Below are 27,853 nucleotides of genomic sequence, written 5' to 3'. Positions count from 1 at the left end.
GTGTGTGTGTGTGTGTGTGTGTGTGTGTGTGTGTGTGTGTGTGTGTGTGTGTGTGTGTGTGTGTGTGTGTGTGTGTGTGTGTGTGTGTGTGTGTGTGTGTGTGTGTTTGAGAATGCGCTGAGTCTGACCCTTGTGCTAGAGTGGGCATGCAGGTGGAGGTTGAATGTTTGCAGGGGTACAGGACTATAAAACGTTTGGGAACCACTGTAGATTATATGGTATTTGTTTATTTATATTTTTTTCAAGAAAAGTATAAGGGAGTTATACTCCAGTCTAGTAGGTGGCGGTAATGCAACATTTATTGGATGCTAACCGCCGTTAAAACTCATCGAAGAAGAAGCAACAGCAGCCGCTTTTGACTCTTAGGACATAGCTAACATTACCACGTTGTTTCATTTTAGCGTGGAACAAATATACCGGTAGCTAATTAATCTAGAAATGAATTACTATCAACGGCGTTTTATATCTTTCCGTTATATGTTCTAGATGGTTTTATTGTTGTATTCAGCGCTAGAGCCATTTGGCTAGCTAGTAACGTTAGCTAACGCGTTAGTGAAAGAGTTTTGACAGGACAGCTCTAGCTACTTTGTTTACGTCTTGCTTTACGAACTTCACCTGGCATGCTAGCCACTCCGGTCCACTGTGGAACTAGAACACGGCATGGTTGTGGGCATATAGGCATATCCAACAATTGTATTGTTCTGTCAGCCTTCCTGCCTTGGTAAATAAAAAGTTGCAGAGTTGGAGCGCTAGAGAAGGCCTTTACTAGCCTGACACTATCACACCTGATAAAACTGATAAAACATTCTGATTGAACTGATCAACTAGACATGGTCGGAAACGTCATAGCTGAATCTGTTGTGTTAGTGCAGGGCTGAAAAAAAGTCCTGCACACTCCAGTTGGAGACTACTCCGGAGGCTTCACAGCAAATGTCACGTGAAAGTCATTCTGTCCAGGGTAACTGACATATTACACTCTCGAGCCCTCCACAGCTGAGAGGGATGGAGAAAGTCCCGGTCAAACAGGGCCAAGTGTGTGGGCTGTGGGAGCTGAAGGAGCAGTTGGGGACCGGAGGGTTTGGACACGTTTACCTGTACCAGCACCTGGTGAGTCCGGATCATATGACTACACATACACTTAAAGCCATCTGGAGATGAAAGTCTCAAACAACATTATCTTCTGAGATGTTGTGTGTGTGTGTGTGTGTGTGTGTGTGTGTGTGTGTGTGTGTGTGTGTGTGTGTGTGTGTGTGTGTGTGTGTGTGTGTGTGTGTGTGTGCGAAGGAGACATCAGAGAAGATAGCAGTGAAATTGTGTCGTCTGGAGCTGAACTCAAAGAACAGAGAACGCTGGAGTAGAGAGATACAGATTATGAAGAAGTGAGTGTCACATCTACACATCTAGTAATAACCACACAAACACTGTCAGAACTGGGTTCAAATACTATTTAAAATAATTTCAAATACTTTAGCTATACTTGCCTGCTGCACATATATCACTCCAGTGTAAATTGCTGAATTGTAATTACTTCGCTGCTATTGGCCTATTTATTGCCTTACCTCTTTACGTCATTTGCAAACACTGTATACAGATTTTTCTATTTTGTTATTGACTTTACGTTCATTCATCCCATGTGTAAATCATCTGGTTCGTTTTTGTCGCACTGCTTTGCTTTATCTTGGCCAGGTCGCAGTTGTAAATGAGAACTTGTTCTCAATTGGCCTACCTGGTTAAATAAAGGTGATATGAAAAAAATGGAACCAATAAAACCTCAAAGTGTAAACCCATCTTACCTGGTGCTCCAGAGAGGTATCCTACAAAGAAAGCTAGATCTACTCAGGGTTTTCTAAGTCTAACCAGCTTGACATTCAGGCTGCATCCGTAGTATGACGGTGGATGTTGCTCATCCGCTTGCCGCTAACTCTAGCAGGTTTGTAACTGCATGTAGCACATGGCTAGTCGAATGCCGAACTCTTCATTGAGACTAAAAACGTCAAGCCACGGGGGAGTCAGTCGGTGCCACATTTCCATTTGTGCCAATATCAAAATGAAAGAATAGAGTGTGCAAAGTTGTCATCAAGCCAAAGTGTGGCTATTTGAAGAATATCAAATATATTTTGATTTGTTTTACACTGTTTTGGTTACTACATGATTCCATATGTGTTATTTCATATTTTTGATGTCTTTACTATTATTCTAATTTAGAGGTCGACCGATTATGATTTTTCAACGCCGATACTGATTATTGAAGGACCAAAAAAGCCGGTATCGATTAATCTGCCAATTTTTGTATTTATTTATTTGGAATTTGACTGCCTTCATGACTCGTGACAGCTGGTCACTGTAACAGACCTTGTCTGAAGGCTAATATCCATTCTATGAATTCTATTTCTGATTGAAATAATACCCACTCTGTATAATTGACCTTAAAAGTAAAAAACAATAAATAAAATTATGAATACATTTTATTTCCAAGAAATTGTCATAGTTTGACAACTCTGTAAGCTTTAAAATGAAATCAAACTAAACCCTTTATATTTTCCTGTGATGAAGACCATAGATGTCTCGTGGTATGGTGGGATATGCAAAATGGGTCAACTTTGAGCACATTTTGTCTCCTGAATGTTTTGTCATTTATGTCCAATATGTCACTTTCTGACAACTTCCATTGGCAAACATGTATGGAAAGTTTTGTTTAAATCTAAAGGGATGCTGTGATTGAATTCAAACAGATTTACTTCATAGGAGCATAAACACAGGGATCCCATGGATAGAGTGTACAGTAACTATAGATCATCTTTTGCTGCTCTTGACTGTCACCTTCTCTGTCCTTTTCTCCTGTGTCCTACTTCCTTGTCTTGTCTCCTCGACTCCTGACTCCTATCTTGTCTCCTTGCCTCTTCAGGTTGAGCCATGATAATGTGGTGAGAGCCAGGGAGGTTCCAGAGGAGATGAGTTTTATAGCGCTCAATGACCTGCCACTACTGGCCATGGAGTATTGCTCTAGAGGAGACCTACGCAAGGTACACGCACGTGCACACATACACACAACTGCAGTGATGCCATGTGTACAGTACCTTCAGAATGTATTCATACCCCGGCCTCCCGGGTGGCACAATGGTTAAGGGTGCTGTACTGCAGCGCCAGCTGTGCCACCAGAGACTCTGGGTTCGCGCCCAGGCTCTGTCGCAACCAGCCGCGACTGGGAGGTTCGTGGGGCGACGCACAATTGGACCAGCGTCGGTAGGGATTGGCCGGTAGGGATATCCTTGACTCATCGCCAGCGACTCCTGTGTTGCGGGCCGGGCGCAGTGCACGCTAACCAACGTTGCCAGGTGCACAGTGTTTCCTCCGACACATTGGTGCGGCTGGCTTCCATTTTTTTGGATGCGCGCTGTGTTAAGAAGCAGTGTGGCTTGGTTGGGTTGTGTATCGGAGGCAGTACGGGAGTTGTAGCGATGAGACAATTGGATAGCACAAAATTGGGGAGAAAAAGGGGTGAAATTATAAAAAAAAATAAAAAAAAAAATAAATACAAAAAATGTACCCCTTTTCCACATTTTATGTTTTTAGAAATGTTTACAAATTAATAAAAAATGAAAAGCTGAAATGTCTCGAGTCAATAAGTATTCAACCTATTTGTTATGCCAAGCCTAAATAAATTCAGGAGTAAAAATCTGCTTAACAAATCACATAATACATTGCGTGGACTCGCTCTGTGTGCAATAAACATGTTTAACAACTACCCCATCTTTGTACCTCACACATACAATAAACTCTAGTGTCCCTCAGTCGAGCAGTGAATTCCAAGCACAGATTCAACTACAAAGATGAGGGAGGTTTTCCAATGCCTCCCCAAAGAAGGGCGCCTATTGGTAGATGTGTAAAGAAATTTAAAAGCAGACATTAAAGATCCATTTGAGCATAACGCAGTTATTAATTACACTTAGGATGGTGTATCATTACACCCAGTCACTACAAAGATACAGGCGACATTCCTAACTCAGTTGCCGGAGAGGAAGGAAACTGCTTAGAGATTTCACCATGAGGTCAATAGTGATTTTAAATCGGTTAGAGTTCAATGGCTGTGATAGGTTAGTATTGTAGAGTTTTCTCCTAAATGACAGAGTGAAAAGAAAGACGCCTATACAGAATAAAAATATTCCAAAACATGCATTCTGTTTGAAGTAAGGCTCTGAAGTAATACTGCAAAAGAATGTGGCAAAGAAATTGTATTTTTGTCCTGAGTACCACTCTTCATATTTTCAAGCATGGTGGTGGCTGTATCATGTTGGGTAGACTTGTCATCGGCAATGACTAAGGAGTTTTTGGGGGGGATGAAAAAAAATGGAATAGAGCTAAGCACAGAGGAAAACTTGGTTCAGACACTGGGACACATTCACATTTCATCAGGACAATTAACTAAAACACAAGGCCAAATATACACTGGAGTTGCGATGCTCCTGAGTGGCCTAGTTACAGTTTTCACTTAAATCGGCTTGAAAATCTATTGCAGCACTTGAAAATAGCTTTCTAGCAATGATCAGCAACCAACTTGACCAATATTGTACATTCCAGGTGTGCAAAGCTCTTAGAGAGATACCCAGAAAGACAGCTGCCAAACGTGATTCTAGCATGTATTGACTCTGCGTTTAATACTTATCTTTATGTTCCATTTACATTTTTATTTTCAGCGTAGCCTAGTGGCTAGAGCGTTGGACTAGTAACCGGAAGGTTGCGAGTTCAAACCCCTGAGCTGACAAGGTACAAATCTGTCGTTCTGCCCCTGAACAGGCAGTTAACCCACTGTTCCCAGGCCGTCATTGAAAATAAGAATATGTTCTTAACTGACTTGCCTGGTTAAATAAAGGTCAAATTAAAAAATTAAAATTCCACTTTGACAGAGTATTTTGTGTAGATCGTTGACAAAAAATTACATTTAAATCCACGTGAATCCCATTTTGTTGCATAACAAAATGTGGAAAAAAATCAAGTAGTGGGAAAACTTTCTAAAGGCAATGAATTGTATGTGCCTGTTTTTCCTGATCCCTGTAGCTGCTGAACAAGCCAGAGAACTGCTGTGGACTGAAGGAGAGTCAAGTCCTTTCTCTACTCAGCCATGTTGGTAAGCTAGCCCTTTATAGTAAAATACACTCGTTCCTTCTATCTAGAGGTTACTTTCCAGGGGTGTATTCATTAGTGTACACCAAAGCAAAATGCTTTGCAACAAAACATTTTTTAACAAACAAGTGTTGCTTATTTAGATATTGGTCCCCCTGTTTTGGCCCATTCACTTCTGTTTGGTTCCAGTTGAGGCTGGTACATTTTGATACTTTGCAAGTACCATTTGGGAGTTTCTTTTCATTTTAGGTAATGTATCATTATTGTACACACAGGTTCTGGTATCCAGTACCTCCATGAGAATAAGATCATCCACAGGGATCTGAAGCCTGAGAACATCGTACTGCAGGAGACCAGTGGGAAGGTGAGTGCACACACACACAAACAGGTATTTGGAAACTCAAATAAGTATTGGTGCTGTCCATCTCTCCTCCCTATCTTTCCCTCTTTATATTTATCTTTCCTCTAGTTTGTCCATAAGATCATAGATCTGGGTTACGCTAAAGACTTGGACCAGGGCAGTCTCTGTACATCCTTCGTCGGAACTCTGCAGTACCTGGTGAGACCAAAACGTTTTTTTTTATACACTGACAATATATGCTTTTGAATCTATTTCCAATGGTAATTGTGTGTTACGTGTGTGCGCATGTTAGGCTCCAGAGCTGTTTGAGAATAAGCCCTATACTGTGTCAGTGGATTACTGGAGTTTTGGGACCATGATCTTTGAGTGTACCTGTGGCTTCCGCCCGTTCCTTCACAACATGCAGCCGGTTCAGTGGTGAGTGTGTGTCTGTCACTAAAATAGAAGGCAAATAATTGTATGTTCTTGTAGAACCAGTAAAGTGTGTGTGTGTGTGTGTGTGTGTGTGTGTGTGTGTGTGTGTGTGTGTGTGTGTGTGTGTGTGTGTGTGTGTGTGTGTGTGTGTAGGACCAATAAAGTGCGCAACAAAGGTCCCAAGGACATCATGGCTGTAGAGGATATGAATGGAGAAGTGAGATTCTCTACACACCTACCCTACCCCAACAATCTGAGCAGGTACACATGCACACACATCACTCATAGTGGTCCTGTATGGCTCAGTTGGTAAAGCATGGTGCTTGCAACGCCAGGATTGTGGGTTTAATTCTTTGGGCCACCGTGCATAAGATGTACAGAATCAGTCAAAAGTGTGGACACACCTACTCATTCCAGGGTTTTTCTTTATTTGTAGTATTTTCTACATTGTAGAATAATAGTGAAGACATCAAAACTGAAATAACACATGAAATCATATAGTAACCCAAAAAAGTGTTAAACAAATCAAAATATATTTTCTATTTGAGATTCTTCAAAGTAGCCACCCTTTGCCTTGATGACAGCTTTGCACACTCTTGGCATTCTCAACCAGCTTTACCTGGAATAGTTTTCCAACAGTCTTGGAGTTCCCACGTATGCTGAGCACTTGTTGGCTGCTTTTCCTTCACTCTGCAGTCCCAAACCATCTCAATTGGGTTGAGGTCAGGTGATTGTGGGGGCCAGGTTATCTGATCCAGCACTCCATCACTCTCCTCCTTGCTCAAATAGCCCTTACATAGCGTGGCGGTGTGTTTTGGGTCGTTGTCCTGTTGAAAAACAAATTATAGTCCCACTAGATGGGATGGCGTATCGCTGCAGAATGCTGTGGTAGACATGCTGGTTAAGTGTGCCTTGAATTCTAAATAAATCACTGACCGTGTCTCCAGCAAAGCACCATTTCACCACCTTCTCCATGCTTCATGGTGGAAACCACACATGCGGACATCATCCGTTCACCTACGTCTCACAAAGACACAGCGGTTGGAACCAAAAATCTCAAATTTGGACTCATCAGACCAAAGGACAGATTTCTCCTGGTTTAATGTCCATTGTTCGTGTTTCTTGGCTCAAGCTAGTCTCTTATTCTTATTGGTGTCATTTAGTATTGGTTTCATAAGCAGCAATTCGACCATGAAGGCCTGATTCATGCAGTCTCTGAACAGTTAATGTTGATGTCTGTTACTTGAACTCTGAAGCATGTATTTGGGCTGCAATCAGAGGTGCTGTTATCTCTTATTAACTTATCCTCTGCAGTAGAGGTAACTCTTGGGTCTTCCTTTCCTGTGGCGGTCCTCATTAGTGCTAGTTTCATCTTAGCGCTTGTTGAAACAATTTTGTTTCTGGTGTCCTTTGACAGCTAGCTCTTTGGTCTTGTGGAGTTTGGAGTGTGACTGTTTGAGGTTGTGGACAGGTGTCTTTTATACTGATAAGTTCAAAAAGGTGCCATTAATACAGGTAACGAGTGGAGAACAGAGGAGCCTCTTAAAGAAGAAGTTACAGGTCTGTGAGAGCCAGAAATCTTGCTTGTTTGTAGGTGACCAAATACTTATTTTCCAACATAATTTGCAAATAAATTCATTAAAAATCCTACAATGTGATTTTCTGGATTTCTTTTCTCATTTTGTCTGTCATAGTTGAAGTGTACCTATGATGAAAATTACAGGCCTCTCTCATCTTTTTAAGTGGGAGAACTTGCACAATTGGTGGCTGACTAAATACTTTTTTTCCCCACTGTATGTGAAATGTTTTGGTTCGCCGGATCTCTCTCGGTGGACAGAGCCGCCTTGTGAAGGGAGTTGGGCATTTTTGCGGCACGCTTGTAAGGCTCTGATTGTCCAAAATGGTTCCAACAAAATCTAATACTGATGTCCTTCTTTGTAGTTGTCCGGTATCTGGTGACTTGTCTCGTAGTCCTGAACAGAACTACTAAGTTTATTTTCCTTCCATTTGCTCCTGAAGATGCTTTTTTGAAGATAGTCTAGCCAGACAGGTCGATGGTTCCCAGTGGCTTGATGAGAGTAGCGTAATACGATGGTTTGAGCAGAATAGTATGGTCCTACTTGAATTAGTTTTTGAATATACTTTAGCTGCATTAAGTAATCAGCCATACCAGTGATTGTCCAGGAGGTGAGTTTATAGTCTCTACCTCGTGTTGAGATTCAAAGTTCAAACAACTTTAAATGTGTAGCTGCAGCTACACACTTTTGTGTTCTGGTATGTTAATTCTTAACCCCATCATTTTGTTCGAAATTGCGTTTTCGTCAGGCTGACACGCTCTCTGACCTCACTCGGGTGTGACTTGTCACTGCAAAGTTTATGTAAAACAATTATCTCTTATCAGTCCCTCCAGTATTCTGCGATCGCATAATTCAATGCAATATCAACACATCTGCACATATTATGCGAGAGCTTGCAATTTTGACCAATCCCCTTTTAGCACATAAAAGGGTCCAATCAAAGCAGGTTTGTAATTTTGACCAATTACTGCACTGTTACTGTGGAAAATGGCCCAATCCAAAAACTCGTCAACAAAGTTCTCCCTGGCCTGTCAGCGTATTCACTTGCTAAGATGATGGGTGATTTGTTGATGACTGACAGGCAAGGCAGTACAATGAACAGAAATCATTCTCATTTGCCAACAAAAATAACAGCTAACGACCATGCAAAACAATTTCCAAATGTTTTTGGAAACTAGAGAAATTCGACAATCACTTCGAATCAGTAAAGCATATGAGAATGTCAGAACAGTTGCAGCAGCAGATCACCATGACTGAATTGGTAACAGGGAAGACTGTGGCAAGCATTGAAAGACTCAAGGTGAGTGGCGTTTTACTCAAACATTTACTCCGCTAACCTTGGCTTTAGTAGGGTGGTCGCCACTCTGCTCTCCCCAGTCTGTCTAGGGAGAGCGCTGCTCAAAGCAATTTGTCAGCTTTGCCGTTTTAAACTCTCTGTAAAACTTATTACAGATCACAAAAGCACAATCTTTCAGAATATTTTAGAAATGGAATAGTACATATCAACCACAACTCTATTTTTATTTTATTTTTTATCTCCCCTACGACCCTTTCAGAAAACATCTATTTTTTTATTGAGGAGGGGGAGGGTTGCATCTCATGTTGATAGCAAGCCCCAAGCCTGATGGAGAGATGTGTGTGTCTGTGAGTGGATTATGACAGAGGAGTATTCGCTTTTGAACATGTTAGAGTTTTGGCGGGAACAGTCTCTTGAAACTAAGTAACTTTCCGTTGGTGAATTTGGAGAGGGAGACCTGAATCTTCTCAACTTGATTTACAACAGGACATGAGTTGTTAATCCCCACAAGTCCCCCGATCTGACCTTTTTGGATCCTCACAGGATTGTCATGACAATGACGAGAGTGTGCAAAGCTATCAAGGCAAAGGGTGGCTACTTTGAATAATCTCAAATTTATTTTGGTTACTACATGATTCCCTTTGTGTTATTTCATAGTTTTGATGTCTTCACTATTATTCTACGATGTCGAAAATAGTAAAAATGAAGAAAAACCCTTGAATGAGTAGGTGTGTCAACCTTTGACTGTTACTGTATGCGCATGACTATAAAAGCATCTGCTAAATGGAATGTACAGTATATTATTGCATTATATTAGCAGCAGGTTTCGGAACTTGTGATCCCGTCTATTTAAAATGTTGTTTTGTTTTTGCCCAATGTGTTACCTTTTTCTATGTCAGGAAAATTGTACTTTTTCGTGTGTCTGTGTGTAGGTCCCTGTTAGAGCCAGTGGAATCTCTGCTACAGATGCTGTTGCTGTGGGACCCTGCGACAAGAGGAGGAGTGACAGACCGTGACACACACACACCCTGTTGCTACACTACCCTCCAGAACATACTCAACATGAAGGTACACACACACACTGCAATGCTTGAAAACAACTTAGCCTCTTGCGACGAGCAATCCCGTATCCGGGAGCGTAATTATAGCCTCAAGCTCATTACCATAACGCAACGTTAACAATTCATGAAAATCGCAAATGAAATGAAATAAATATATTGGCTCACAAGCTTAGCCTTTTGTTAACAACACTGTCATCTCAGATTTTCAAAATATGCTTTTCAACCATAGCTACACAAGCATTTGTGTAAGAGTATTGATAGCTAGCATAGCATTAAGCCTAGCATTCAGCAGGCAACATTTTCACAAAAACAAGAAAAGCATTCAAATAAAATCATTTCCTTTGAAGAACTTAGGATGTTTTCAATGAGGAGACTCAGTTAGATAGCAAATGTTCAGTTTTTCCAAAAAGATTATTTGTGTAGGAGAAATCGCTCCGTTTTGTTAATCACGTTTGGCTAAGAAAACCCCCCGAAAATTCAGTCATTACAACGCCGAATTGTTTTCCAAATTAACTCCATAATATCGACAGAAACATGGCAAACATTGTTTAGAATCAATCAAGGTGTTTTTCACATATCTATTCTATGATCAATCATTTGTGGCAGTTTGGTTTCTCCTCTGAACCAAATGAAAAAATGCATGCAGCTGGAGATTACACAATATTTTCGACGGAGGACACCAAGAGGACACCGAGTAAATGTAGTCTCTTATGGTCAATCTTCCAATGATATGCCTACAAATACGTCACAATGCTGCAGACACCTTGGGGAAACGACAGAAAGTGTAGACTCACTCCTTGCGCATTCACAGCCATATAAGGAGACATTGGAACACAGCGCCTCCAAAATCTGGGGCATTTCCTGTTTGAAATTTCATCTTGGTTTCGCCTGTAGCATCAGTTCTGTGGCACTCACAGATAATATCTTAGCAGTTTTGGAAAGGTCAGAGTGTTTTCTTTCCAAAGCTGTCAATTATATGTATAGTCGAGCATCTTTTCGTGACAAAATATCTTGTTTAAAACGGGAACGTTTTTCATCCAAAAATGAAATACTGCCCCCAGAGTTTCAAGAGGTTAACAAGTGGTTGCGGCACTAGCAAATTCAGCCTGAATGCAAGGGACTGTTCAATCTTGTTAATTGGATAGTAACATGAGCCTCTTGTAAATTGATGTGACTAATGGTCTTGTCTAACAAATCCATACAATTATGCATATGTGTGCATTCTAGGTGATGCATGTGTTGGACATGACGTCGGCCCAGCTTCACTCCTTCGTCCTTGGCAGTGAGGAGGGGTTACACTCCCTGCAGCAGCGTGTGGAGACACACACCCACACACACATCCCTCCGCTCAGCCAGGAGCTGCTGTTGGAGACTGGAGTCTCCCTGGACCCTCGCAGACCACCAGCACATTGCCTCCCTGATGGACCGGTACAAGCTCGTGCGTCCACACACCAGATGGGTTCAAATACTATTTAGGGTATTTCGATTACATTTTACATTAACATTTTTGTAATTTAGCAGACTCATATTCACAGCGATTTACAATTAGTGCATTCATCTTAAGATAGCTTGATAATCAGTGAAATCTTTACCATGTTTATCTCTCAATAACAGAAGGATGACACAAGTGAAGTTTAGTCTAGTGCTGTAGATTGGCTGCAGCAAGTAATCTTTCAATGCAGCAGGTAATCATTCTTAGTCATGACTTCATGTATTGAGTTTATATATCAATTCAGGGTTCAATTTGACTCATGGTTTTTGTTATGATATTCTTTTTGCGTTAGTGTATTGCAGTGGCCGTCAGTGACGTTTAAGATGATGGAAGACAATTGCTTTTTTTTAATGAGCATGGCATTATTTCTATTACTGGATGACCGTCATTTTTATTCTATTCACCCAGTTCAATGTAACATCGATAGGTTTAGGCCACAACATGATATTTCAATTGTCCATATACCCGTCATGATGTTTCTACAACTAAGCCTATGAATGAAAGGTTACAGCGCAGGTGCACAGGTCAAGAGAAATTTGAGTAATCAAGGTGACAGTGACACATTCAATACCGCCTTGCATCCTCTCGCCTGCATCTAGCTGATCTAGGGTGTAATCATTAGTCCAACAGATACAAACAAGACTTTCTATTGGACAAAATCCCTGTTTCGTTCCAGTTGCTTCCATTTTAAGATTTTTTTTCAACAGAATCAGTGGAATGATTAGACCCCTGATCATACACAAACACTGTTCACTTTCATAGCAGCCACATACAAACTGCATGTTAATTTTGCTCGTTGAATAATTATTTCTCGCATCTACACGATTTCTTCCGTTCGCTCACCTTTCCCCTTTGCGTGTATACTTCAGTGCACAACACATCAGCTATCTGTGATCAGGCAAAAAAAACTTTCCAAGCCAAACTTTCATATCGTAACTGCTAACTGCTACACACAGCCTACGTCGTTGTCACAATATTAGCTAACGTCATAGTCAAAATAGCTACTAGAACTAAGGCGTTAACCTCTTGCTCCTACCTGACACGCAGGCGTCCCATCTAGACATCTGGAAATGCAAATGCACTACGCTAAATGCTAATAGTACTAGTTAAAACTCAAAAGTTCATTAAAATACACATGCAGGGTATTGAATTAAAGCTACACTCGTTGTGAATCCAGGCAACAAGTCAGATTTTTAAAATGCTTTTCGGTGAAAGCATGAGAAGCTATTATCTGATAGCATGTAACACCCCAAAAGACCCGCAGGGGACGTAAACAAAATAATTAGCATAGTCGTCGCTACACAAACCGCACAAATAAAATATAAAACATTCATTACCTTTGACCATCTTCTTTGTTGGCACTCCTAGATGTCCCATAATCACTATTGGATCTTTTTTTTCTCGATTAAATCGGTCCATATATAGCCTAGATATCGATCTATGAAGACTGTGTGATAAACAAAAAAAAATAGCGTCTTATAACGTAACGTCATTTTTTTTAATTAAAAAAGTCGACGATAAACTTTCACAAAACACTTCGAAGTACTTTTGTAATGCAACTTTAGGTATTAGTACACGTTAATAAGCGACCAAATTGATCACGAGGCGATGTATATTCTTTAGCTGTCCGTCTGGAAATAATGTCCGGGTAAATCTCAACCAAAATATCCGGTCGGAGACCTGAAGAAATGGCTTGTCTCTTCTTCGTTTGACCAAGAAACAAAGCCTAGGCAAATGACAAGACTGTTGACATCGTGTGGAAGCTATAGGTATTGCAACCTCAGCCCCATTTATTGTGGTTCGCCTTTATCATTTGGTTGAAGTGGCGGATGGATATATATTTCCATTTTCAGTGATCAGATGTTCCTGCGCTTTTCGATGAAACGCACGTTCTGTTATAGTCACAGCCGTGATTTAACCAGTTTTATAAACGTCTGAGTGTTTTCTATCCACACATACTACATATGCATATACTATATTCCTGGCATGAGCAGCAGTGCGCTTAAATGTTGCGCGATTTTTAACAGAATGTTGAAAAAGTAGGGGGTAGGAGTAACAGGTTAATAAACTCGCTACAATCATGAAGTACAGTGCACAGTCAGCAAGTAGTTAAGCAGCTTATCTTGACTTGGATGTGTGTCATTGCTGGATAGCCAGCTAGCTAACACATCCCTCTCTGTTTGAGTTGGCTAAACTAGCTAGCTGCATTTGATAGTTAAGTTCCTACCACTTCCACTGGATGTCAGTCTTTAGAAATTGGTTGATTTTTTTCCTTTGTGTAATGAAGAAGTACGGCCATCTTGAACGAGGGTCACTTGAAGTGTACTGTTAGATAGAGGCGCGTGACCAGAAAGCATGCTACAGTTTGTTTTCCTCCTGTATTGAATACAGATCATCCCATCTTCAATTTTAATGGATTATTTACATTTAAAAAATACCTAAAGTTGTATTACAAAAGTAGTTTGAAATGTTTTGGCAAAGTTTACAGGTAACTTTTGAGATATTTTGTAGTCACGTTGCTTAAGTTGGAACCGGTGTTTTTCTGGTTCAAAAGCGCCAAATAAATTGACATTTTGGATATATTTCTCAAAATGGCTAGAAATAACTACAACTCACTAACTAGCAAAGAATATGAACAAATGTGCACAGGTGGCTACATATGCAGCTCTTGCTTTGATCTCAAAACAAGAGCATCTACTTGTGACCGCTCATGCTTTAAACACAGTCCAGTTCAAAGTGAATGGCACAGATCCATATATGACAATGGTCTATTTGCATGTAGGCCTACTGCAGCTCTGATTGGTTATGATCCACCGGTCTGTGTAGAGTACAGGCATGTCATCCACTGGATGTCATAAGGTGAATGCACCAATTTGTAAGTCGCTCTGGATAAGAGCGTCTGCTAAATGACTTAAATGTAAATGTAAATGTAATACAATCATACTCCAATTCGCTCTACGTACAAGTACATTTCTTGCACAGTTTTGTATAAGTCTTCCATAGTTCGTTTTGTTTTGGTATGTTACATTGACAGTGGCTAATATTGCGTTTATTTGAGCACAATTCCCACAGTAGAGTGAAACGTTGATAGTGTTAACTAAAGAGGAAAACTGAAGTTCAATCTCATGTTTCTCTGCGGGAGCTGATATTTCTTCTGCCGGCAGGGGAGCTCTTAGCCCGCAGCTAAGAGGGAACATTGTTAATGACCCTAAAACTTTTCAAGTTGACGGCAGGGGAGCTCTTAGCCCGCAGCTAAGAGGGAACATTGTTAATGACCCTAAAACTTTTCAAGTTGACAGACTCCTAATAACAAATAATCAAATGCATGTATTTGAACCCAGGTCTGACACACACACACAAGGGTCGGAAAATATGACGATAGCATCATCTATGACTGACAGTCATCATGGTGCCTACATTGGGATGTGACAGATGATGGTTTAGCCTATTTAAACTTGACTGGCGCAGCTCAGTAAAAAACAGAATCTTGCAGGGCAGCACATAAGTGGCATTCTGAGTAATTTGCCTATTCCTATTTGCTATAGCCTATTTCAATATACATGTTATCAAATTCTATTTGTCACATATGCCGAATACAACAGACCTTAGCATGAAATGCTTACTCAAGAAAGAGTTAAGATAAAATGTTGTAAATAAAGTAAAAATGTTTATAAAAAAGTTACATAATAAAATAACAATAACGAGGCTATATACAGTGGGTACCGGTACTGAGTCAATATGTGGCGGTACAGGTTAATTTGTACATGCATGAAAGTAGCGGTAAAGTGACTATGCATAGAACAAACAGCGAGTATCAGCAGTGTAAAAACAAAGGGGGTGTCAATGTAAACAGTCCGAGGAGCTATTTGATTAATTGTTCTGCAGTCTTATAGCTTAGGGGTAGAAGCTGTTAAGGAACCTTTTGGACCTAGACTTAGCACTCCGGTACCGCTTGCCATGCGGTAGCAGAGAGAACAGTCTATGACTTGGGTGACTGGAGTCTTCCTCTGACACCGCCTAGTGTATATACAGGACCAGTCAAATGTTTAGACACACCTACTCATTAAAGCGTTTTTCTGTATTTTTTTTATTTTCTACATTGTAGAATAATAGTAAAGACATAAACTATGAAATATGGTATCATGTAGTAACCAACTGTTGACTGGTACTGTAGGTCCTGGATGTCCGGAAGCTTAGACCCAGTAATGTACTGGACCGTACGCACTACCCTCTGTAGAGCCTTATGGTCGGATGATGAGCAGTTGCCATACTAGGCAGTGATGCAACCGGTCAGGATGCTCTCGATGGTGTAGCTGGAGAACTTTTTGAGGATCTGGGGACCCATGCAACATCTTTTCAGTCTCCTGGGGGGGGGGGGGACTAGGTGTTGTCATGCCCTCTTCAGGACTGGCTTGGTGTGTTTGGACCATGATAGTTTGTTGGTGATATGGACACCAAGGAATTTAACTCTCGACTCGCTCCACTACATCCCCATCGATGTGAATGGGGGCATGTTTGGCCCTCCTTTTCCAGTAGTCCAGTATCAGCTCCTTTGTCTTGCTCAAATTGAGGGGCGGTTGTTTTCCTGGCACCACACTGCCAGGTCTCTGACTTCCTCCCTATAGGCTGTCTCATTGTTGTCGGTGATCAGGCCTACCACTGTTGTCGTCAGCAAACTTAATGATGTGTTGGAGTCGTGTTTGGCCACGGAGGCATGGGTGAACTGACAGTACAGGGGGAGCCCCCGAGTTGAGGATCAGCATGGCAGATGTGTTGTTGCCTACCCTTATCACCTGGGGGTGGCTCGTCAGGAAGTCCAGGATCCAGTTGCAGAAGGTGTTTTGTCAAAGGATCTGTAGCTAAGTGGTGAGCTTTGGGCACTATGGCTCAATGTTCAATCAATAGCATTCTCATGTAGGTGTTCCTGTTGTCCAGATGGGAAAGACCTGTGTGGAGTGTGATTGACATTGTGTCATCTGTGTATCTGTTGGAGTGGGTCTAGGGTTTCTGGGATGATGGCATTGATGTGAGCCATGACCAGCCTTTCGAAGATCAGATCAAATTTTATGACCAATTTATGCAAAATTCCAGAGGTTATACATACTTTTTCTTGACACTGTATGAGATGTAATGCAAGATATGTAAACATTGTTCAAGTTACATTATTTAAAGTGATTAGTGTTTCATTTATTGAAGGGTACAATTTCAAGGCAGTGGCTCGGGTGGTTGTTGTCCTTGATCTTTTTGGTCTTCCTGTGACAGCGGGTGCTGTAGGTGTCCTGGAGGGCAGGTAGTTTGCCCCTGTGATGCATTGTGCAGACCACACCACCCTCTGGAGAGGGTGATACAGACGGCCGGATGCTCTCAATTGTGCATCTATAAAAGTTTGAGGGTTTTAGGTGACAAGACAAATTTCTTAATTTAAGTTTGTTGGTGATGTGTATGCAGAGGAACTTAACTTTCCACCTCCACTGGTGTCACGCACCCTTGTGGCGCCCCCAACGTTGAGGATCAGCGGAGTGGAGATATTTCCTACCTTCACCACCTGGGGGAGGCCCGTCAGGAAGTCCAGGACCCAGTGGCACAGAGAGGGCAGTGCGATGACGATTGCATCGTCTGAGGACCTATTAGGATGGGAAGCAAATTGAAGTGGGTTTAGGGTGTAAGGTAGAGGTGATATGATTCTTGACTAGTCTCTCAAAGCACTTCATGATGACAGAAGTGAGTGCTACAGGACAATAGTCGTTTAGTTCAGTTATCGTTTGCTTTCTTGGGAACAGGAACAATGGTAGCCATCTTGAAGCATGTGGGGCCAGCAGACTGAGGTAGGGAGAGAGTGAATATGTCCGTAAACATTCCAGCTAGCTGGTCTGCGCATGCTCTGAGGACGCAGCTAGGGATGCCATTTGGGCCGGCAGCCTTGCGAGGGTTAACCTTTCCGTGGACACTTAAGGGACAGTCATAACTAGTGTGTTTCTTTTGATCTCATGTAGGACAGGAAACACGCATAATTGTATCTCTTAACCTTTCTAGGGCAGGCGTTCCGCTAACGGAACCCCTCGACAACATTCCACTGAAAAGGTCGAAATTCAAAAATATTTTTTTGAAATATGTAACTTTCACACATTAACAAGTCCAATACAGCAAATGAAAGATAATCATATTGTTAATCTGCCCATCGTGTCCAATTTAAAAAATGCTTTACAGACAAAGCACAACATATGATGATTATGATTATGTATTCAGTCATATTCCCAGTCATCTTGCCATGCTTAAATGCGATGGTTTGCTCTTTCAATTTTGCGCGAATGCTACCATATATCCACAGTTTGTGGTTAGGTTTTAGTATTCACAGTGGGTACGACATCTCCTATACACTTCCTGATAAACTCAGTCACTTTATCAGTGTATTCGTCAATATTATTCTTGGAGGCTACCCGGAACATATCCCAGTCCGCGTGATCAAAACAATTTTGAAGCGTGGATTGCGATTTGTCAGACCAGTGTTGAATAGTCCTTAGCACGGGTACCTCCTGTTTGAGTTTCTGCCTATTGGAAGGGAAGGACAGAATTGAGTCGTGATCAGCTTTGCTGTGGGGAGGGCAGGGGAGGGCCTTGTAGGCATCCCAGAAGTTAGAGTAGCATGGTCGAGTGTTGCAGTACTACAGTTGATAGAACTTTAGCAACATTTTTTTTCTCAAATACTCGTAAGTGGTGGGTTGTGTGCGCACCTCCTGAATCAGACTAGATGACCACTCCGAGTACCTCTCCTCCGCTGGCGGAGTTTTGGATCAGCTTCTGGAATCAGTTCAATTGCCCTGGGGGGTATGAACAACGGCTCCAATTCGCGAAAGTCCTATTACTGGCCATAATGCTGGTGAGTTACCTCTGCTCTGATATCCAATAGTTCTAACTCAGGTTTGATCACTAGTTTCTCCTTTCATCTGTGGCGCTGCTTTCTGTGCTAATCTACAAGTGCTGCGTTATATATGTGCTGCTTAATTAGCCATATACACTGAGTGTACAAAACATGTGCTCTTTCCGTGACAGACTGACCAGGTGAACGCTAGGAGCCCAATCAGATAGGATGGCGTATCGCTGCAGAATGCTGTGGTAGCCATGCTGGTTAAGTGTGCCTTGAATTCGAAATAAATCACTGACAGTGTCACCAGCTAAGCTCCCCCACACCATAATATCTCCTCCTCCATGCTTTACGGTGGGAAATAGACATGCAGAGATCATCTGTTCACCCACACCTCTCACAAATACACGGCAGTTGGAACCCAAAATCCAATTTGTACCCCATGCCAAAGGACACATTTCCACCGGTTTAATGTCCATTACTTGTGTTTCTTGGCCCAAACAAGTCTCGTTTGATTAGTGTTTCCTTTTGTAGTGGTTTCTTTGTAGCAATTCAACCATGAAGGTCTGATTTACACAGTCTCCTCTGAACAGTTGATGTTGAGATGTGTCTGTTGAACTCTGTGAAGCATTTATTTGGGCTGCAATTTCTGAGGCTGGTAACTCTAATGAACGTATTCACTGCAGCAGAGGTAACTCTGGGTCTTCCATTCCTGTGTGGCGGTCATCATGAGAGCCAGTTTCATCATAACGCTTGATGGATTTTGACATATTGACTGACCTCCATGTCTTAAAGTAATGTTGAACTGTTGTTTCTCTTTGCTTATTTAAGCTGTTCTTACCATAATATGGACTTGTTCTTTTACCAAATTGGGTTACAGAATCTTCTGTTTACACCCCACTCCACCTTGTAACAACACAACTGACTGGCTCAATCGCATAACGAATTAAATAAATTCCACAAATTAACTTTTAAGAAGGCACACCTGTTAATTGAAATGCATTCCAGGTAACTATGAAGCTGGTTGAGAGAATGCCAAGAGTGTGCAAAGCTGTCAAGGCAAAGGGTGGCTATTTTGAAGAATCTCAAATATAAAATATATTTTTGTTTAACACCTTTTTGGTTACTACGTGATTCCATATGTGTTATTTCATAGTTACATTTACATTTAAGTCATTTAGCAGACGCTCTTATCCAGAGCGACTTACAAATTGGTGCATTCACCTTATGACATCCAGTGGAACAGTCACTTTACAATAGTGCATCTAAATCTTAAAGGGGGGGGGGTGAGAAGGATTACTTTATCCTATCCTAGGTATTCCTTAAAGAGGTGGGGTTTCAGGTGTCTCCGGAAGGTGGTGATTGACTCCGCTGTCCTGGCGTCGTGAGGGAGTTTGTTCCACCATTGGGGGGCCAGAGCAGCGAACAGTTTTGACTGGGCTGAGCGGGAGCTGTACTTCCTCAGTGGTAGGGAGGCGAGCAGGCCAGAGGTGGATGAACGCAGTGCCCTTGTTTGGGTGTAGGGCCTGATCAGAGCCTGGAGGTACTGAGGTGCTGTTCCCCTCACAGCTCCGTAGGCAAGCACCATGGTCTTGTAGCGGATGCGAGCTTCAACTGGAAGCCAGTGGAGAGAGCGGAGGAGCGGGGTGACGTGAGAGAACTTGGGAAGGTTGAACACCAGACGGGCTGCGGCGTTCTGGATGAGTTGTAGGGGTTTAATGGCACAGGCAGGGAGCCCAGCCAACAGCGAGTTGCAGTAATCCAGACGGGAGATGACAAGTGCCTGGATTACGACCTGCGCCGCTTCCTGTGTGAGGCAGGGTTGTACTCTGCGGATGTTGTAGAGCATGAACCTACAGGAACGGGCCACCGCCTTGATGTTAGTTGAGAACGACAGGGTGTTGTCCAGGATCACGCCAAGGTTCTTAGCGCTCTGGGAGGAGGACACAATGGAGTTGTCAACCGTGATGGCGAGATCATGGAACGGGCAGTCCTTCCCCGGGAGGAAGAGCAGCACCGTCTTGCCGAGGTTCAGCTTGAGGTGGTGATCCGTCATCCACACTGATATGTCTGCCAGGCATGCAGAGATGCGATTCGCCACCTGGTCATCAGAAGGGGGAAAGGAGAAGATTATGTGTGTGTCGTCTGCATAGCAATGATAGGAGAGACCATGTGAGGTTATGACAGAGCCAAGTGACTTGGTGTATAGCGAGAATAGGAGAGGGCCTAGAACAGAGCCCTGGGGGACACCAGTGGTGAGAGCGAGTGGTGAGGAGACAGATTCTCGCCACGCCACCTGGTAGGAGCGACCTGTCAGGTAGGACGCAATCCGAGCGTGGGCCGCGCCGGAGATGCCCAACTCGGAGAGGGTGGAGAGGAGGATCTGATGGTTCACAGTATCGAAGGCAGCCGATAGGTCTAGAAGGATGAGAGCAGAGGAGAGAGAGTTAGCTTTAGCGGTGCGGAGCGCCTCCGTGATACAGAGAAGAGCAGTCTCAGTTGAATGACTAGTCTTGAAACCTGACTGATTTGGATCAAGAAGGTCATTCTGAGAGAGATAGCGGGAGAGCTGGCCAAGGACGGCACGTTCAAGAGTTTTGGAGAGAAAAGAAAGAAGGGATACTGGTCTGTAGTTGTTGACATCGGAGGGATCGAGTGTAGGTTTTTTCAGAAGGGGTGCAACTCTCGCTCTCTTGAAGACGGAAGGGACGTAGCCAGCGGTCAGGGATGAGTTGATGAGCGAGGTGAGGTAAGGGAGAAGGTCTCCGGAAATGGTCTGGAGAAGAGAGGAGGGGATAGGGTCAAGCGGGCAGGTTGTTGGGCGGCCGGCCGTCACAAGACGCGAGATTTCATCTGGAGAGAGAGGGGAGAAAGAGGTCAGAGCACAGGGTAGGGCAGTGTGAGCACAACCAGCGGTGTCGTTTGACTTAGCAAACGAGTGTCGGATGTCGTCGACCTTCTTTTCAAAATGGTTGACGAAGTCATCTGCAGAGAGGGGGAGGAGGGGGGATTCAGGAGGGAGGAGAAGGTGGCAAAGAGCTTCCTAGGGTTAGAGGCAGAAGCTTGGAATTTAGAGTGGTAGAAAGTGGCTTTAGCAGCAGAGACAGAAGAGGAAAATGTAGAGAGGAGGGAGCGAAAGGATGCCAGGTCCGCAGGTAGGCGAGTTTTCCTCCATTTCCGCTCGGCTGCCCGGAGCCCTGTTCTGTGAGCTCGCAATGAGTCGTCGAGCCACAGAGCGGGAGGGGAGGACCGAGCCGGCCTGGAGGATAGGGGGCATAGAGAGTAAAAGGATGCAGAAAGGGAGGAGAGGAGGGTTGAGGAGGCAGAATCAGGAGATGGGTTGGAGAAGGTTTGAGCAGAGGGAAGAGATGATAGGATGGAAGAGGAGAGAGTAGCGGGGGAGAGAGAGCGAAGGTTGGGACGGCGCGATACCATCCGAGTAGGGGCAGTGTGGGAAGTGTTGGATGAGAGCGAGAGGGAAAAGGATACAAGGTAGAGGTCGGATACTTGGAGGGGAGTTGCAATGAGGTTAGTGGAAGAACAGCATCTAGTAAAGATGAGGTCGAGCGTATTGCCTGCCTTGTGAGTAGGGGGGGGGAAGGTGAGAGGGTGAGGTCAAAATAGGAGAGGAGTGGAAAAGGAGGCAGAGAGGAATGAGTCAAAGGTAGACGTGGGGAGGTTAAAGTCACCCAGAACTGTGAGAGGTGAGCCGTCCTCAGGAAAGGGGCTTATCAAGGCATCAAGCTCATTGATGAACTCTCCGAGGGAACCTGGAGGGCGATAAATGATAAGGATGTTAAGCTTGAAAGGGCTGGTAACTGTGACAGCATGGAATTCAAAGGAGGCGATAGACAGATGGGTAAGGGGAGAAAGAGAGAATGACCACTTGGGAGAGATGAGGATCCCGGTGCCACCACCCCGCTGACCAGAAGCTCTCGGGGTGTGCGAGAACACGTGGGCGGACGAAGAGAGAGCAGTAGGAGTTGCAGTGTTATCTGTGGTGATCCATGTTTCCGTCAGTGCCAAGAAGTCGAGGGACTGGAGGGAGGCATAGGCTGAGATGAACTCTGCCTTGTTGGCCGCAGATCGGCAGTTCCAGAGGCTACCGGAGACCTGGAACTCCACGTGGGTCGTGTGCGCTGGGACCACCAGATTAGGGTGGCCGCGGCCACGCGGTGTGGAGCGTTTGTATGGTCTGTGCAGAGAGGAGAGAACAGGGATAGACAGACACATAGTTGACAGGCTACAGAAGAGGCTACGCTAATGCAAAGGAGATTGGAATGACAAGTGGACTACACGTCTCGAATATTCAGAAAGTTAAGCTTACGTAGCAAGAATCTTATTGACTAAAATGATTAAAATGATACAGCACTGCTGAAGTAGGCTAGCTGGCAGTGGCTGCGTTGTTGACTTTGTAGGCTAGCTAGCAGTGGCTGCGTTGTTGACACTACACTAATCAAGTCGTTCCGTTGAGTGTAATAGTTTCTACAGTGCTGCTATTCGGGGGCTAGCTGGCTAGCTAGCAGTGTTGATTACGTTACGTTGCGTTAAAAGAACGACAATAGCTTGCTAGCGAACCTAGAAAATCGCTCTAGACTACACAATTATCTTTGATACAAAGACGGCTATGTAGCTAGCTACGATCAAACAAATCAAACCGTTGTACTGTAATGAAATGAAATGAAAATGTGATACTACCTGTGGAGCGAAGCGGAATGCGACCGGGTTGTTGAGTGCGGAAGTTCTATTCGGTAGACGTTGGCTAGCTGTTAGCTAGCTAGCAGTGTCTCCTACGTTAAGGACGACAAATAGCTGGCTAGCTAACCTCGGTAAATTAAGATAATCACTCTAAGACTACACACTAAACTACACAATTATCTTGAATACGAAGACAGCAAAGACAACTATGTAGCTAGCTAACACTACACTAATCAAGTCGTTCAGTTGAGTGTAATAGTTTCTACAGTGCTGCTATTCGGTAGACGGTGGACGTTTGCTAGCTGGCTAGGTGCTTGGGCAGATAGCAGTGTAGCCTACGTTAGGATGACGAAATACGATAATTACGCAATTATCTTTGATACAAAGACGGCTATGTAGCTAGCTAAGAAGAAATTGCTAAGATTAGACAAAATCAAACCGTTGTACTATAATGAAATGTAATGAAATGTAATGAAAAAGTTATACTACCTGCGGACCGAAGTGTGGATGCGACCGCTCGCTCCAACCCGGAAGTCGTTGACCGGGGGGAAGGTTCTGATGTCTTCACTTATTCTACAATGTAGAAAATAGTAAAAATAAAGAAAAACCCTTGAATGAGTAGAAGTCCTTAAACATTTGACCGGTAGTGTACACACACCCACATCAAATCACTCACTCACTCGCTCACACACACACATTGACATGTTTTCATTTCTCTCTAGCGAGGCTGGGACAACGCCATAGTCTACCTGTTTGATAAGAGTCTGACTAAATACTCTGGACCTTTCACTGCCCGACCCCTGCCTGACAGCGTCAACTTCATAGGTAGGCATCACAACTACACTATAGGTAGGCATCAAAGCTACACAACCCTCTAGGTAGGGCTGGGCGATTATGGCCAAAATATAATTTCACTGTATTTTTCCACATTTTTTACGGTATTTTATGTTTTTGATTAATACAAATTCTAAATGTTGCTTTGAGTAGTACGTGACCCTAGGGTGGCAACACATACATTCTAAGTGATTTCAATGGGTCTTCCTCCATTCTGATTTGTTTTATATTGTTCAATTAAACAAATGTTCTGCATTTTCGTATTTGATTTCCTGCTCACTTGAGATCATCTCGACACTGCCACGTAGGGCTACAAGATATTGGCAAAAATCTCAGCATGATTTATAAAACCTTTTTTTTTTTTTAAAGGGTTTAACCAAATTTTGTAGTTGAGATTTGACTTTCGATTTTGATTAAAACACTTGGGTGAGCTATTGAAGTCATGGAAATATGATTTTTATTCTTTAGTTAGAATATAATAGTAGGCACTTTGAATACTCTGTTTGACATGACAATGAATTAAATTGCCAGGGAGGAGTTATTGTGACACGGTAGGAACCAAAGTGTTGGTCAATGTTTCCTACGGGACCCTATAGTCTTTGGCTACATTTAATGTTTTCTCTTAGCTACTTCATGTAGGTAATTTATTCCTGCTTCGCCTAATCCTCTTTGGTTTAGAAGATACTGTTACACAAACAACATGCTGATTTTGGCCTACACCATAATTGGTATCAGGCTGTATTAGGCTCTATGTTTGCTCCGACTTAGTACATTTATTAGCTAGCTAGCTATTAGCAATAGCGGCTAACGTGATTTAGGCACAACATGCTTAGAAAAGACAAACTAGCAGTTTGCAGATGTTGTAATTATAGAGGTCTAGTGGATTTATAGTAAGACGCAAAGTGGAAACAGCATGGTTGTCATCATTGTTGCATGTTCTGCATTGACCATGCAGACTGAACGCAAGTGTGTCCTGGTCGAGTAACAACAACATGCGTTCCTTGAGTAACAGGGGCGGGGCTTGATCTATGTAGAAAGCTTATATTATAAAAATGCACTTTACACACGGCGTATCACATTTAACAAACCTAACATTAAATACCACTATGGAAGATAAAGTAGAAACCCAAACCGGTCATTGCATCAATAACTGTATATTGTAAAATACGGTATACCACCCAGCCCCACCTCCTATGTAGGCTTCACAACTACACAACCCCATAGGTAGGCTTCACAATTGAACAACTCCATAGGTACTGTAGGCTTAAAAATCTGCCAAGACTATCACTATATGCTCTTCCCAATGTGAGTATTCCTTGATGCAGGGTAAACATTGGGAAAAGCTCATAGCAAGTCTGGACAAAATGCAATTATGTTAACCTCATCCCCAGGCTATTAACAAAGTGCAGATACAGTAAATGTCTGGGAACAATATTACAATTCTATTGAAGTTCATGTCTGTAAGCAGGAAGTCACCCTGCTATGTATGTCATATTGCTTCTGTGTCTAAATGTGAACTCTTCCTCGCTGTATGTGTGTGTTAGTGAGGGAGACGAAGACCCAGCTGCCTCTTGCTGCTCTAAGGAAGGTGTGGGGAGAGGCTGTTGGCTATGTCTGTGGTCTGAGAGGGGACTACAGCAGACTGTACCAGGGACAGAGAGCTGCCATGTAGGTGCACACACACACACACATTTGGCACAGACACACTTGTACACACTCACACATAGGCATGGCACAAACACACACACGCTTGCCTTTCTGCCTTCACTCTCAACCTTGTGTGTTTGTGCACATGTAGGTTGAGTCTGCTACGCTACAACACCAACCTGACGCGGTATAAGAACGTGTTGTTTAGCCAGTCTCAGCAGCTCAGAGCCAAACTGGCCTTCTTCACCACCAGCATACAACAAGACCTACAGCACTACGACCAGCAGAGAGACACTGGCATCTGTAAGCTGTGTGTGTGCATGTGTGTGTGCGTGTGTGTGTGTGTGTGTGTTACTGACTGTTTTCTGAACTCTGACCAAACCTGTAGCCTCTGAAAAGATGCTGAAAGCCTGGCAGGACAATGAACAGAAAGCTGATGCCTTTACACAGGTACTATACTATATAGTTTTGTATGACGGCTGTCTACTCTACCAACAGCTTCTGCTAGCATGTATTGGACTGTGAGAGAAGCATTTGATGGCACAGCTTCAGTGTCTGTGTGCATGCACCTGTATGTGTGTGTTAGGTATCAGAGGTGGGCTATCTGGATGAGGAGATAGTGTGTCTCCACTCTGAGATCGTGGAGCTGCAGAGGAGTCCGTTTGCCAGGAGACAAGCTGACATCATGGAACAACTGTAGGTGTCTCACATAATTCTACAACTTTTTAAACGATTTCCATGAAATGGACAAAGTATCGTTTTGTAAATATATATGTGTGTGTGGTTTCAGGGAGGAGAAGGCCATTGAACTTTACAAGCAGCTGAAGGCCAAATGCAAGAGTGAGTAGAACCACTTCAGCACAATACTGATCTAGTATAGGCTGTTAGAGGTGTGTCTGTGAGAATGTGGATTCTCATTGGCTATACTGGTTTTGTGTGGGTGCGCGTGTGTGTGTGCGCAGGTCCAGACCCCCCTCATGGCTACAGTGACAGTTCAGAAATGGTGAAGACCATTGTCCAGACAGTCCAGAACCAGGACCGAATCCTCAGGGACCTGTACACACACCTCAGGTACACACGCCTCAAGTACACATGCACACACTGTACACCTACACCCTTCTCTCTTTCTCCCTCCCTCTAGTAAGCCCTTTTCTCTTTCTCTCCCTCCGTCTGCTTCCTTCTAGTAAGATCTTGGAGTGTAAGTGTCGTATTGTAGCATTGTTTCCTAAGCTGGAGGGGGCAGTGGAAAGCATCAAGGCAGCAGAGGCTGCAGTCATGACTATGCAGATGAAGAGACAGAGAGAGTTCTGGCATCTGCTCAAGATTGCCTGTGTAAGTAAACACGTGCACAAACACACAACTCCTGTTTAGAAGCAAACAGCCCAACAAACACCAGCAGTACAGTGTTATTACTGTTGTCATCAGTTGTCTTTACATGGTTGGGAAGGTTACTCTCTAAATGTAATCCATTAGTAACTAGTTACCTGTCCAAATCGTAATCTTTAGGATTATCCAAATTTTGTAACATAATCTGATTACTTTCAGTTACTTTTGGATTACTTTCCCCTCGAGACATAAGAAGACAAAAAGGATCCATCAAACGCATTTGGTGTGTCATCATAGTGGTCTCTGACATGTGGTCAGACTCGCTCAATGGAACAAACTTAATAGCACCTTTTTTAATGTAATTGAGAAACAAAAGTGTCATAATGTATGTTTTTTTTCTCCAAACTTTTTATAAGTAATCGGTGAAGTAATCAAATAGATTTTCAAAGGTAACTGGAATCTGTTTACACGTTTTTTGCTGATAATGTAACTGATTCGTTTGTTTTTTTGTAATCCCACTACAACCCGGGTCTTTACTATTTTTTACATTTTATTTTGTGTGTAGGCCCAGAATGGCAGACACAACTCTCTAACCCCCAGCTCAGACACCTCTAGTCCCCCTCCTCTCACCATGAACCCACTAAGACACACACACAGGTAAGACCATACTAAGTAACTAACGTAGTAATGTAATATGATCTCTAAAACCACCCTCTACAGTTCTACCAAAGAGTAACAAATTACTAAATAACACATTGGCACCATTCATGTTCTCAGTGAGTCAGTATGCCACCTACTGGATGAGAACCAGCGTTACCTGAGTCAGCTGACCTCTCTACTGCAGGAGACCTCACAGGACAAAACATGCAGTATCATGGTGCGTCCACGAGACTTGTGTGTGTGTGTGTGTGTGTGTGTGTGTGTGTGTGCGGGGGGCTATATGTGTGTATCCTGACTTACCCCTTGCCTATCTATCTCTGATGCAGGACCAGGACTGGAGTTGGACTCAGTATGGATCTGTGGTTAACCCAGCCCTAGAGACTCTAGACACACACACGCACTAGTAATGTGTGGGTTGACTCATAATCCGCAGTCCCTGCGGTGAAATCCACAGGGTGGGCGGGTATAGGTTCATGAAATATTGTGTGGATGAAGGGTGGAAG

At 43.1% G+C, this 27,853-nt stretch overlaps 1 protein-coding gene across 2 annotated transcripts; it reads left to right on the top strand.

The window, feature by feature from the left end:
- Positions 1-321: 321 nt before the first annotated feature.
- On the top strand, positions 322-27,853 carry LOC124048544 (inhibitor of nuclear factor kappa-B kinase subunit alpha-like). Of its 2 annotated transcripts, XM_046369436.1 has the most exons (21): positions 322-1,107; positions 1,285-1,379; positions 2,906-3,023; positions 5,056-5,125; positions 5,397-5,485; positions 5,591-5,680; positions 5,775-5,899; positions 6,050-6,157; positions 9,703-9,838; positions 11,059-11,259; positions 23,606-23,708; positions 25,262-25,385; positions 25,516-25,667; positions 25,753-25,814; positions 25,951-26,060; positions 26,155-26,204; positions 26,327-26,435; positions 26,549-26,696; positions 27,256-27,347; positions 27,468-27,567; positions 27,677-27,853. In XM_046369436.1, exons 1-21 carry the CDS (start codon positions 1,003-1,005, stop codon positions 27,752-27,754), a joined length of 2,265 nt encoding a protein of 754 aa, XP_046225392.1. In that variant the 5' UTR covers positions 322-1,002; the 3' UTR covers positions 27,755-27,853. The 2 variants fall into 2 exon arrangements, 1 of the variants encoding a protein (XP_046225392.1); XR_006841250.1 differs by lacking the exons at positions 27,468-27,567; positions 27,677-27,853 and having other exon boundaries at positions 26,553-26,696.

Source organism: Oncorhynchus gorbuscha, linkage group LG11 (genome assembly GCF_021184085.1).
Source record: "Oncorhynchus gorbuscha isolate QuinsamMale2020 ecotype Even-year linkage group LG11, OgorEven_v1.0, whole genome shotgun sequence".
NCBI lineage: Eukaryota > Metazoa > Chordata > Actinopteri > Salmoniformes > Salmonidae > Oncorhynchus > Oncorhynchus gorbuscha.
The sequence above is the reverse complement of the archived record's forward strand: the minus strand, read 5'-3'. Positions and strand labels throughout refer to the sequence as shown.